At 36.3% G+C, this 14,508-nt stretch overlaps 1 protein-coding gene across 1 annotated transcript in view; it reads left to right on the top strand.

Annotated features, from left to right (window-relative positions):
- Positions 1-13,542: 13,542 nt before the first annotated feature.
- Positions 13,543-14,508, top strand: part of LOC121321473 (myosin-IIIb-like) — an 83,005-nt gene continuing 82,039 nt past the window's right edge. The window contains exons 1-2 of the mRNA XM_041260438.1: positions 13,543-13,722; positions 14,213-14,347. Coding sequence (XP_041116372.1) covers positions 13,576-13,722; positions 14,213-14,347 — 282 coding nt within the window. The 5' untranslated portion in view covers positions 13,543-13,575. The remainder of the gene's footprint in view (positions 13,723-14,212; positions 14,348-14,508) is intronic.

Raw genomic sequence — 14,508 nt, 5'->3', positions numbered from 1 at the left:
GAAGAAAATAATAATACAAGGCTTTTCCTCTGCTCCTGGTCTGAATGATCTGGAGTTTTATTGGGTGGTGTTATTTCATATGCATCACTGCAGAAACCCAGAAACTAAATATGCAGTAAATATATTTGTGCAGCAGAGTAAAACAAGACTGAAATTACTTATATAACGAATAGCTTTCCAATACAGTGACCAGTACAAAAAGCCCTATTATCAGGACATCATAACTAATTAGTGTGATTTCTTAGACAAAAAAGAAAGTTACCTCAACCACATTAATGTCCTTACTTTCAATGGAGTTATGTTATGAAAGAACTTCATACTCTAGTTTTCTCCACAGCAATGTATCTTTTTTTGCTCCTTACTGCAGGAATACAGATCGTTTATCAGCTAGCTACTGTAAGCTCACATCTGGGTCAAGATGTGAAGAGGACATTGTTGCTCCTAATTGAGTGCAGAATAAATAACCTTTATTATATTTTATTTATTTTTTACAGAACCTATACTAGTTTAATTTATAGTGCTGTTATTTTTTATTTGTCATTACAGGGTCAACGAATTGCAGGGTTTTTTTTTTTTTTTTTTTACTTTTTCATTCTAAGGTTGTAATTGAGTATAATAATCTGTTTTTAATAATTTGCTGTTTTGCCAAAATACTTTCAGACAACAGTGTAACTGCAGTAAAAAAAAAATTATAAAAATTATATACAGGGGTCATACATTTATGCAAAATGTAGTACACGCGAAAATGGACTATGCTTTGCATAGCTGATTGAGTTGTCTTGCAAATTAGGTCCCTACCTGTAAATGTATATTGTTGAGGTCCGTTTCAGTCACTGCAGTAAGGACAGTAGCACTGGCGGCCTTTGATAGAATGAGAATGTATGAAAACTACAAGACGACCTTGTTTACAAAAAAAAGAAAAAAAGTCAATATTCTAAGCCTTATTCATTTTTAGTGCTATGGTAAAGGCTGTAAAACTATAGTAAAATCGAACACACCATTCTGTACACAATATTCACAAAGTCCACAAAAGATTGCTGTCACCACATTTTTTATTTTTTCAATATTGGTGCGGTACAATCCACTTCTTATTTGTGTTGTTGTTGTTGTTGTTTATTTTGGCAAGGACTTCTACACCGCACGGTTTAAAGGTACTTTTAGAAATTGCCTGTGTTGAGCGCTTATCAAGTTCTTGTTAATAATTAATCCCGTGTCAGTCTACTAGTGTAAGGTTATATAGAAGCCAGGAAAATCAGTTCGAGTGTGTTGCAAACGGCCGAAATGGAGGGTAAGATTTTGCGAGAGTGGTGGTTCGGGGTTAGGGGTCTGGTTTAGCTAATGATGTTCGCTGTAGTTGGAAAGTGCTGTACTTGTTGTTCACATGCAGTTTCTTTGTGAGTACCGCTACTAGTAAAGTCAGTAAGTTCAGTTGTGTGGGCAGGGCGTCTTCAACTGCAACTTAAATACAACATGCAATAATGTGGTATCCAAGTACAATTGGGATTACAAATTGTTATTGTAAATTATATATATATAATTTCTGTAACGTAGCCTACAGTATGTAGCGCTGGCTGCATGATTTAGCACTTTGAAAGCTACCTTCGTATCGAATTCGTATACCAATTTTCTTTTTAAATTGCAGGAAGTAAAACTGCTGGGAATTCTGAAGAGAAAGAGAAGGGGTAAGTTAAATACATAATGTAGTAACTAACTTATCCGCAAGTTTGGCTCTTGGACGAGTTCTTGTTAAAACGTTCAATTCAAGTTAATTTTCAGCAATTTGTGTTCTTAATTTCTCTCTCTCAAAAAAAAAAAAAAAAAAAAAAAAAAAATGTAGTAATACAAAATAGGCAGCATTTTAAAAATACAATAAACAAACAAAACCGTAAAAGTAGCTGGGACAACTGTGTTGTGTGGATGTTACGGGAAAGTTGAAATTGCGATTTGACACTCGCAGTCTTTTTTCTTGTACAGTATTTTTCTTGTGTTTAAACTTGAAGTCTTTTTCTTTCTGAACTCCTCCATAGTTCCTTATTAAAGCTTCAGCCACGTTCTCGTTCTCCTTGGGTTAGGTTTCCTGTATTGATTCTTAAAAAACAAACAAACAAACAAACAAACGTCAAGTAGACTCCAGCTAAAGACGTGCAGCATGTAAAATATATGTACAGGTTAATATTTAACAAGGGGTTGGCTATTAAAAGAAGTGCTTTGAATCACCACGACTACATACTCCATATTCTACAATTGCAGGAGGTGATTACGCGTTTAATTTGGACGTTAGAATTAAAGGTTTGACTTAAACAGTAAACGTGTAGTAAACAATACAAATGGGACAAGTATTTTATTTCAGCAACAATAATTTAAGATTGTCCTCCTAAAATACAGACATTAAATGTAGTTTAAATATATAACAATTAGGTATTTACCTATCAAATACAAAACAGTAGATGCAAAAATGTGATAATATATATTTGTTCCAACCTTATTATGAACTCTACCAGCTAGACTGGTGTGCTGCTCTCTTTTGTCCCTTCGTTTAGTTTAAGGTACACCATACACCATGAGAGAAGTCTCATTCAACCTGTGATTCACAGCTAGTACCATATTACATGCACATTAGTCCTGTATTTTATTACATGATATAAATAACTTAGGAAGGAGCCTCAGTGGTCTGTGTAGTATCTGTAAGTATTCTTGGACTGGTGTGGCGCTGTCTATCTATCAAGCATTGGTAGTTGGTAATGTAGTAAGAGGAAATGGACAGTTTCAGCATGATAATTTCTCTTGCGTCTAATATATCAGATTGTAAGAAATTATGTCAAGTCTGTTTGTGCCATGTAGAAAATGTGTCAAAGTCAGCAACATCTACTACAGCACTAAGGATTTTCTTTTTTTTTTTGCATGGTGTGTGTGACGTGGTGTCGTGATCAGGAAAACAAATACAACTTGAATGAGCTTCTTGTTTTTCCTCAATGCTCAGGAGAATCAAGAGAGAAACCAAAGAGGAAAGCCACCAAAAGGCAAAAGAATTGTTCAACCTGCACGGGAGGATCTGGTGAGAGGACAGGGAGATTTATTTGAATGCTTCATCATCTAATATTCAATAGCATATATCATTATATACACAGTAAAGATACACAGAACATTGTGTACTGTATGTGTATATTAGCTTTTGATATAGGACTGTGAAGGATTCAAAGTTGAAGCATGTACTGTATGTTAGTTTTGGCCATTCTACAGTTACATATGTTGAAAAACCAGATCTTTATTGCAATAGAGACATGTCTGGGGTCTATTTGACAGTGATTACTATTGAGGAAGGAAAAACAGTTCTTGTAAACATAGTAGAATATATTAAAAACAGAATTCAGGTTCATGCCACTCTTGTTTCTTTCTAGTTGTGCTGTGTAGCTTTACATTCATGTCATGTTGTTGCCTTTAGGAAGTGCTGACTTTTCAAGATGACAAATAAATGTAAATATTTCATCAGGCAGCAAAAGGATCTGTTTCACATCCTGATCTGTCCCTTTCATGAACTGTTTTGTACTGTGTTTGGGATGGCAGTTACCCTACACATGTTTCTTGAAAGTATTCTTGGTTATGTTTCGGAGGAGTCTGGCAATAACACATATAACTTACTTTTTGGGGATTCACTATCCCTTTGCTCCAGTGTAACAGTGTAAAAAATACAAGAGCAGTGAATAGGTAAACATGTTTATCTTCATAACGGTTTTGTGTGTGTGCAGTGATCAGGCTGTGATGTGTGATATTTGAAGAAATATATTGTTTTGTGGTTGGTGTAATCCTTTGTGTTATTTAGGATCACGTTCCTTTGTGTTGTTCAGGATCATTATTCATATGAAGTACTTTGTTTAGAATCCCATTTTTAGTGCTGCTTAATGGGTTCAGTAAACCCAACACACTCTGGTTAAAGACCAACGCACATGTGAATGAAATTTTAATGTGCTCTTTAACAGTGTCTTAGTCGTTTTACGATGCTTTCAAATGGTCCGGGTGGTTTTAAGATACTGGTGTATCTACTAGTATTAAAGCCTACTAGATTGCATCCAAACCAAATTAAGTTTATCTTATAAGGATGATGTGTCAAATTGCTTTTGATTCATGATTATTATACAACAGAAATGTGTTTTAGATGTCTGTCATGAGAGTCTCCCATTCTGTTCATCATCCTATTAATTTATGAACCTGGGTTCAATTTATTCATGAATTGAACCATAGGTCAGACCTAATCTGCCCTACATGTGACATATTGTCCTGTAAGTGGGCTGTATTGATTGACTATAAAAAAGGTCATCAATGAAACAAGAAATAAGTACAACTACACAGCTTTCAGAGTGATAACACAGTCAAGGGAGCAGTCTGATCAAATGTATCGTAACATCAGTATAAGAACATAAGAACATAGGAAAGGTTGCAAACGAGAGGAGGCCATTCGTCCTATCTTGCTCATTTGGTTGTTAGTCACTTATTGATCCCAGAATCTCATCAAGCAGCTTCTTGAAGGATCCCAGGGGGTCAGCTTCAACAACATTACTGGGGAGTTGGTTCCAGACCCTCACAATTCTCTGTGTAAAAAAGTGCCTCCTGTTTTCTGTTCTGAATGCCCCTTTATCTCATCTCCATTTGTGACGCCTGGTCCATTTTTCTTTTTTTCAGGTCGAAAAAGTCCCCTGGGTTGACATTGTCAATACCTTTTAGAATAGTTTTCTCTCTCTTGGCCTTTCTAACTTCCTTATTATACTTGCAGTTGCAAGTACTGTTTCAGTGTACTTTGTCCTTTGTCCCTTTGAAATGCTCTGTAAAGTTCCTTTTTTTCTCTAAATATTTTTTTTTTTAATTGATTAAACCATTTTGTTTTAGATTTTGATTTGTCTACTTTTGGGAAGTATTTGTTTTGAGCTTCTAGTACTAAATTTTTGAAAAATAGCTTTCCTTTCTCTGTGAATGTTTTCTCTATTTTACTCCAGTCTACTTCTGCAAGTCTCTGTTTTCTTTTCTTCATAGTTTGCCTTTTTAAAATTGTAAACCTTAGATTTAGTCATTACTTTGGGGTTTTAAAAAGTACTTCAAATGAGGCCATGTTGTTATCTGAGTTTGCTAATGCTTCTCTGACCTCTGTTTTAGTTAGTCTGTCTTCATTATGTGAAAAGACTAAATTAAGGCATGGGCTTCAAGACTATTTTTGATGTATAGCGCTACCCCTCCTGCCTCTTCTGTCCTGCCTGTCTTCCTATACAGTGTATACCCACTAATATTATATTCGTCTCCATCACTCTCGGATAACCAAGTTTCTGTAACGCTTATCTCATCATAGTTACTGTATCTTTGAATAGGGAATGCTTGTAAGAAAGAAATGAATTTCCCAGTGTTTTTCAGAGCTTTGCCTAAGTAGACAAACAGGTCATTTTACTTTCAAAAACAGGAGCCCCCTTACCTAGACTATGGGCCAGATTAAAGATAACAGTGTGTATGCCTATGAATATTCTCTTTGTGAGCTGAAGTGGGAATTGACTGTGAATGACGAGATTCTATAATACGGAATCGAAATTGCAATTGGAGTCAGTTGTGAATAGTGTCTGTCTAATACTTGTTTGCAACCTTTTTGCTGCCCCCTAGGTCCTGGGGAACCCTGTGTGTGCTGGTTTTCATTCCAAGCTCTCAATGACTTAACTAGACCATTCATTGAAATGGTAATTTGCTTAATTAGACCTTTTTAATTGTTTTCAGCTTAAACAGTTGCAGAGTTCAATTTACTCATACAATGTTATAGGTTGGGAACCACTGCCCTAGGAATTACAATTGACGTTTCCTTTAAAAAACTACAATACAAATTCTGAAAATGGAAATAAAAAATAAACTATGTATTGTGGGCACGCCAGTCGTTTTGTGTGTCAGGTCCTGAAGAGGCCTCAGGTAATAAAAGGGTGGGCTGAGGTATTCTAGGCATCACTATGAAGTACAGTAGGTTGTTATGACAGTTTTTGATGATGGATGTATGGACAGAAACAAACAGGTAGCAGTGTCACTATGGTGATGACAGTGGTGGTCTAGGCAGAGTCACGGGCCTGTGTCACAATGCCACCACTCACTGTGTGCATGGTTTAACACAGCTGGTCATCTTTGTTCAGAGGATGAATGGGCACAGGGATTGGATTACTCCCCTGAACCTGTACAGAGTGTTGCCTCTGTAGCCTGGTTAAGGAGCTGCTGGGGAGCAGTATTGTACAGCTATGGCCAACACTTTTGCATCACCTACAGTTTTAGGATTAGACATAATAAAAAATATATATAATTTTGATGTTTTATTCAGCATCATGTAATCATGTATATATACATACACACACACAAATTGATATCGCAGAAGTCTACCAAAAGCCATAATAGTGGTACAGTATTTCATGTTAGATTTCGAAATGTCACATTTTTCATGTTTTGTCGGTTTTTTGTTAAGTATGTGGACAATGTTAACGAAACATTGTTCAGCAGGTGTCATTCGACTTTATGAAGCCACATCTGCTGTTCTGTAGAGTGATGCAAAACGTCTAGTTTGTTGATGATGACAGGGATATTACTCTAGTGCAATGTTTAGTGACTGCATTCTCGTGCTACTTTCATGAGTATTTACAGTAACATGATTTGATCTCTGTACTGATCATCCGCCTTCGCCCTGCACCACCTGCAGTACCAGCTCCCCGATTACCGATCTGTAAGGTGAGCAGCTTCGCATTTCAGATATTGGTGCAGGACTTCACCATTACCGGATCCATTTGGTGTCTGAATAATTAAAAAAACTGGATCAGATTACAGATTACAACTGAATAAATAATTAATTGAGGCCAATTAACATTATTTATCCAGGAACAACTGTTACTACAGAAATGTGTAGTAGTTGGATTCAGCAGTGAGGTGCTACTGCATACAGTAAAGAAGGCACAATGTTCAACATCTTAACTGCTAAGGATAACAAGTAGAAGATTACACCTGGTGAGTCTTTAATATATAAAGAAATATTATATATATATATATATATATATATATAAGTTTTAAATTTATGTAAATTGAAATATGTGGTAGCAATTTTTTAGTTTTTGCATAAATTGATAAATATAATCTTTATGCACATTGTTAGTTATTCTTGTATTACTTTTATACTTTGAGAGATGTATTTAGAAATGTACTGTTTTGCTATGATACGGACTGCACTTAAATAACAAGGGAACCAGTCTACTTGGAGAAAAGATCCTCGAACAGGTTCAGAAGCATTTAAACTAGAAAGGAAGGGGGGAGAAATCAACAAAAAAACAGAAGGGAGACCGCATCAAAACAAGGACAACAACTCAGGTAAGACAACCAGTAAATGTATTTATCTAAATGCTAGAAGTATCAGAAACAAAATTTTAGAACTTGAAGCTACTGCACTAACAAGTAACTATGATGTGATAAGTGTTACAGAAACTTGGTTGTCTGAGAGTGATGGGGACGAATATAATATTTTTGGGTATACACTGTATAGGAAAGACAGGTAGGACAGAAGAGGAGGAGGGGTAGCGCTATACATAAGAAACACTCTTGAAGCCCAGGTGTTAAACCTGGACAAAGAAAACAAAGCCGAATCAATATGGGTCAGAATAACGGACAAAAATTAAAAGGGCATAATAATAGGAGCATGCTATAGACCGCCAGATTCAGACGGTGAGCAAAATAATCTGTTATACAATGACATTAGAAATGCGTGTAGCAAAGGAGAAGCCATACTAATGGGGGATTTCAACTTCCCCCATATAAAATGGGAAAACCCAGTGGGTAGCACGACGGATGAAATTGAAATGGTGGAAATGATAAATGACTGCTTCCTAACACAATTTGTCAAGGCACCGACTAGAGGGGAGGCATGCCTTGATTTAGTCTTTTCAAATAACGAGACAGAATAACTAAAACAGAGGTCAGAGAACCACTGGCAAACTCAGACCACAACATGGTCTCATTTGAAGTGTTTTTTAAAACCCCAAAAGTAATGACTAAAGCTAAGGTTTACAATTTTAGAAAAGCAAACTATGAAGGTATGAAACAGAGACTAACAGAAGTAGATTGGAGTAAAATAGAGAAAACATCCACAGAAAAAGGATGGTTGTTCTTCAAAAATGTATTACTAGAGGCACAAAACAATTAAATCTCTGAAGTAGACAAATCTAAATGTAAAACTAAATTGCCAAAATGGTTTAATAGATCAATTAAAAAAAATATTCAGCGAAAAAAGGCACTTTACAGAGCGTTAAAAAAGGACCAAAAAGAAAGTACACAGAAAGAGTACACAGAACTGCAAACGCAAGTCAAAAAGGAAGTTAGAAAGGCCAAGAGAGAAATAGAAATGAACATTGCTAAGGGGGCTAAAACCAATTCCAAAATGTTTTTCCAATATTACAACAGCAAGAGAACATTCAAAGAGGAGGTTAAATGTCTAAGAGATACAAATGGCAAAATCGTAGATGAAGAAAAAAAATAGCAAATATATTAAATGATTACTTTTCACAAGTTTTTACAAAAGAAGGATATGGACAACATGCCCCACATGTCATCCAGTTCCTATCCAGTTTTAAATAACTTTAGCATAACTGAGGCAGAAGTGTTAAAGGGACTAGGAGCTCTTAAAATAAACAAATCCCCTGGGCCGGATGAGATCCTCCCAATAGTACTCAAAGAAATGAAAGAAGTTATTTACAAACCGCTAACCAAGATCATGCAGCAGTCTCTTGACACAGGGGTGGTACCGACAGACTGGAAAATTGCAAACGTAATACCGATCCACAAAAAGGGAAACAAAACTGAACCAGGTAACTACAGACCAGTAAGCCTGACTTCTATTATATGCAAACTTATGGAAACTATAATAAGATCCAAAAAATGGAAAATTACCTATATGGTAACAGGGTCCTGGGAGACAGTCAACATGGTTTTAGGAAAGGGAGATTGTGTCTAACTAACTTGCTTGATTTTTTTGAGGATGCAACATCGATAATGGATAATTGCAAAGCATATGACATGGTTTATTTAGATTTCCAGAAAGCTTTTGACAAAGTCCCGCACAAAAGATTAATTCTCAAACTGAACGCAGTAGGGATTGTACATACACATGTACATGGATTAGGGAGTGGTTAACATGTAGAAAACAGAAAGTACTGATTAGAGGAAAAACCTCAGAATGGAGTGTGGTAACCAGTGGAGTACCACAGGGATCAGTATTAGGTACTCTGCTATTCCTAATCTACATTAATGATTTAGATTCTGGTATAGTAAGCAAACTTGTTAAATTTGTAGACGACACAAAAGTAGGAGGAGTGGCAAACACTGTTGCAGCAGCAAAGGTCATTCAAAATGATCTAGACAAGATTCAGAACTGGGCAGACACATGGCAAATGACATTTAATAGAGAAAAGTGTAAGGTACTGCACGCAGGAAATAAAAATGTACATTATAAATATTATATGGGAGATACTGAAATTGGAGAAGGAATCTATGAAAAAAATCTAGGAGTTTTTGTTGACTCAGAAATGTCTTCATCTAGACAATGTGGGGAAGCTATAAAAAAGGCTAACAAGATGCTCGGATACATTGTGAAAAGTGTTGAATTTAAATCAAGGGAAGTAATGTTAAAACTGTACAATGCACTAGTAAGACCTCATTTTGAATATTGTGTGCAGTTCTGGTCACCTCGCTATAAAAAAGATATTGCTGCTCTAGAAAGAGTGCAAAGAAGAGCGACCAGAATTATTCCGGGCTTAAAAGGCATGTCAGGCTAAAAGAATTGAATCTGTTCAGTCTTGAACAAAGAAGACTACGCGGCAACCTAATTCAAGCATTCAAAATTCTAAAAGGTATTGACAGTGTTGACCCAAGGGACTTGTTCAGCCTGAAAAAAGAAACAAGGACCAGGGGTCACAAATGGAGATTAGACAAAGGGGCATTCATAACAGAAAATAGGAGGCACATTTTTACACAGAGAATCGTGAGGATCTGGAATCAACTCCCCAGTAATGTTGTTGAAGCTGACGCCCTGGGATCCTTCAAAAAGCTGCTTGATGAGATTCTGGGATCAATAAGCTACTAATAACCAAACGAGCAAGATGGGCCGAATGGCCTCCTCTCGTTTGTAAACTTTCTTATGTTCTTATTAATACATCTGCAGGTTGGTGTTACTTTTATTATTTATCATATTCAGGTACGTTTTGAATTTATATTTTTTCATTGTTCAAACAAAATTTAAAGGAAGTGTTAAATTTATGTAACATTTCCAAGCATTTGTTAAACAGTTCCAAAAAAAACCCAGGAGTAATTAATTGCACTTATTTGGAAATGAACCAATACTTCACTAGCTGAAGGTTACAATCTCTTAAGAGTGTTTGCAGTGTGCAGGAGTCTGTTGATTAAATGAGGTGTGCTGTTGATTTAATGGTTACAGTCTTTTGATTTAACAAGCACTTGTATCGAATGTTGCTTGCTGTACTTTTGTTAGTACAATGGTGCCCTTAAAGATACTGGGGTCAGTTCCCTTGATCCTGATGATGGTGAATTAGATACCAGTGTCCTTTAAATCACACAATAGGACCCTCCCTGAAGATTTACGTTTACTTACAGAAATGGTGTTTGATTTTCATAACCTTGTGACACACGTGTTAGGCTGATTATCTCATGGGTATTTAGATCCATTGCAAGTTAGATCAATTGAGTAGACCTCTCATTGTTTCACATGGGCAGTAATTTGTTATTATTATTATTTTATTATTATTATTATTATTATTATTATTATTATTATTATTATTAATCGATCGTAAATTCAGTTTTTTGCTTTTTAGTACATATGTATTTTGGCATTTTGTGGTTTTCCAGCAGACGTTCTGGGGATGGAAACCATGTGTTTTATGTTATATTGCATCTCAATGCAATTATCTTCTTTCTGCTGCCTGGGGACTACAGTTCTCAGTCATTATCTGTAAACTGAAGGCAAACAAAAAAACATGTGTATGCCCCTAATGATCAGTGCATAGGACCAAAACAAAATCCCCCAGCACTGCTCTCCAGATTATCTGGTTTTGTATATATGTGCAATTGTGAGTATGTGATCACATAACTGATGCCTTGTATGCCTCCCTGCACATGCTTGAAATAAACCATATTTCATCTTGCAAGGTAAAATAAACACACGTTTAATTCATCATTCAGCGTGTCAGCCAATCAATAAATCCGTCAGTACCATTGAAAGGTGACAAAGTACTGTTGCAGAATAAACATCATTAATGTGCTCCACATTAAAGGTGCAGTAAGTGGCCTATTCCAAATGGGGCTACACACCTTTTTTTCAGTATAGATTAAGAAATGTGTGGGGCAGGCCATGTATAACGATACGTATGAAAATTTAGAGCCTACAGTACCTTATTTATTGAAACACTGTCAGGCACTCTGTGGTGACTACAGGTGTCATGTACTAAAGCCTACTGAGATAACTGCTTGGTTCAGTTGAATGTTGCTGTAGGAGATGAGTGAGGCAATTTATGTGCTTATTTGTACTGAATTATAATTAAAATACTGTTCTCCGTTGATATACTGCTACGGTACAAACATAGTTTGCTTTCCCTGTGAAATGTTTGGTTCAAAATCTCCATCCATCAAAGGGTTAGGCAGTCGTTAGTCTCACGTTAATCTTGAATAAATCCACTTCAGATTGAACAGATTACACTGTTCTAATTAGCCACTGACTGGAGGCCTAGGCTGACCGTGAATATACAACGTCAGCATGTAAACCATGCAGGAAAGGTGCTCTCTCAATTTAGGTAGATTTTTTAGGATATTTTGATATATTTCAATCCTAAAGAATTGAATTTGAAAAAAAAAATTAGCTCAGACTGTACCGGAAGAAAATGTTATATCACACAGCTTAGAAATGTAAGTATTTGTTTTCTGTTGTGAACATGTTTAAATCTGCTGTTATTAAAGCTGTATATATATATATATATATATATATACCGTATTACTTCAATTTGGCGCTGCCCTCGAATTAAAGACGCTCTCGAATAAATGTCGCTATCAATAAAGAAACATTAAGGTATTTTTTTCTCCCCCTACTAAAAAAACACACACACATAGTAAACAAATAAATGTGTGTATGTTTGCATGTGTTTATAAACGCTGACTCAGACTGTTTTGGTACCACCAAACATAAATACCTCCAACACATGCTTTCTTGTGAGAAAGGATTATGGGAAACTGGCTTTTCATAATAATTATAATGTAATATTATTACAGCTGGACTGATAAGTGCTGTAGAATTATCTATCCACGAACAAATATGCTGAATTCATGGTCAGTTTGAAATGCTTTGTGGTTTAGAATGCATTGCCCCTCTGTATTTGTAGTTTATAGCACGAACCAGGCAGAGCTTTAGAGTAAAGGGCTACTGTAGTGTTGCCCTTGGCTTTGACAATACGCCTAGTTGTTGATCTTGAAATGGCACTAGTTAGCTTTTACTACTGCAGAACTGCTGTCATCCTCCAGCAGGGCACAGAGAAGACTATTCTGAAAACAGTCATAGAGCAACAAAAGTAAAACTTTTACACCTTTGAAAAATAAATTAGTTTTTCCTGTGGTTGTTCTTCAATTGTGTAGTTTCTGAGGCAAAATAGCCGGCCTTGTAATGATTACAGATAGTAGTGGTCTTTTTACGGTGCCATGAAAGCAGGACTGGCAGTCGTGTGATGGTATAATTCAACTCCACAAAAACAAGTGAATTTTCATCATTGATTGAGATTTGGAGTTTGGGCTTCGCCTACTGTAAGTGCATCTCAGTATTTTTTTAAGGGCACAATTGGTGGACAATTGCTGAAAATCTTTTGAATATGTTTTTTTTTTTTTTTTTTTTTTTTTTTTGCCAAATATATACACTGCTGAAGTGTAAAAGTCTTAGACATGTTGCATTTGCATTATGAGCATCAACAATTTACTCAAAGCCTCCACTAGTGTTTTCTACTATTATAATAAACCTTGACTTGCATAAAGAAGGAAAAACATTGAGTGAAGTAGCTCGTATCACTTGATTTTCAAGGTGTGGTATCCGAAGCATAATCGGCAAGTATAGAGAAACATCATCTGTAATCGACAAACCTAGGACTGGGAAGACCCAAAAGCTATCTAACAAGCAATACTTGAAGATAATATCCTTAAGGAATAGAAAGAAGACAAACATTGAATTGACAACAGAACTGGCAGAAGGCACAGGTGTCGTTGTCCATCCATCAGCAGTCCAAAGCACCTTTGACCATTGTTCCATAGCCCAATTTCTGAGCTCTTGTGCATACTGTAGCCTTTTAGTCTTGTTCCCCTTTCTTAACAGAGGTACTCTTACTGCAACACATCCTTTAAGTCCTGATTTCAAGAGTGACCTTCATACTGTTGATTTGATGGACAACGACACCTGAGTGAGTTTTGCTTTAGAGTAATACATTCTAATTGGTGTTCTATTCATTTAGGAGGTCATTGTATGGACTCTTCCCTTACAAGTCCAGTATGATTGGTCTTGAAGCTCTGGCAGACCCATCGGATCACTGGGAAATTGTAGAGACTATTGGGAAAGGCACCTATGGTAAAGTCTACAAGGTCAATAGCAAGAAAGATGGAAGTGAGGCTGCTGTAAAGGTTTTGGACCCTATAAATGTAAGCACATTGAACTGGGTTACTTCACTTTGCAGGGCATACTTACAGAAGTCAATGTTCACCTTTCTAGCCAAGCCTCTGAAATAAATGTGATTGTTTGTATATGTTGTGTGGCCATAGCAATACTGCCATGTGAGAGATGAAGCAATCCACCTCCAGGTTCCAGTCTACATTTAATCTACTGATGGACATTTCCATCTCATTGCTCTGCAGTTGAATGTGTTTTGCTGAGCCCCATAACCACAAAAAGACCATATACCCGTATTTGACAGAATGGGAAGGAATCTGTTTGCCTGGCTTTGTGTCTAACTTATTTTTATGCAAGTGCATGCAATATAGGCTATGGTGATCTACCTTCCCCTCTTACTGATAGGCTGCACTGCAGAGCTGTGGCAGGAGATGGATGTCACTGACATACTTGGTATTGTTATGCATGCTCAAAGGGGGTACTGTATATTATATTTCAATTGTTTATTTTAAATTATTGAAGGATGTTGATGAGGAGATTGAAGCAGAGTATAACATCCTGCATTCCCTTTCTAATCATCCAAATGTTGTCAAATTTTATGGGATGTTCTACAAGGCTGACGTTCTATCTGGAGGTCAACTTTGGTTGGTTTTGGAGGTGAGTTTTTATTTACATCATATTAATAATATTATTTAAATGTTTAAAAAAATGTCTCTGTGGTTTGCACCCCTGCACCCCATTGTGTGTGCTTTTAGACAAGCAGCCCTACAGAACAAGATTGTGAATGCCATAGCAAAACACACTACAGGGGTGATGGA

The sequence above is a fragment of the Polyodon spathula genome, chromosome 10 (genome assembly GCF_017654505.1).
Source record: "Polyodon spathula isolate WHYD16114869_AA chromosome 10, ASM1765450v1, whole genome shotgun sequence".
Lineage (NCBI taxonomy): Eukaryota > Metazoa > Chordata > Actinopteri > Acipenseriformes > Polyodontidae > Polyodon > Polyodon spathula.
The sequence above is the reverse complement of the archived record's forward strand: the minus strand, read 5'-3'. Positions and strand labels throughout refer to the sequence as shown.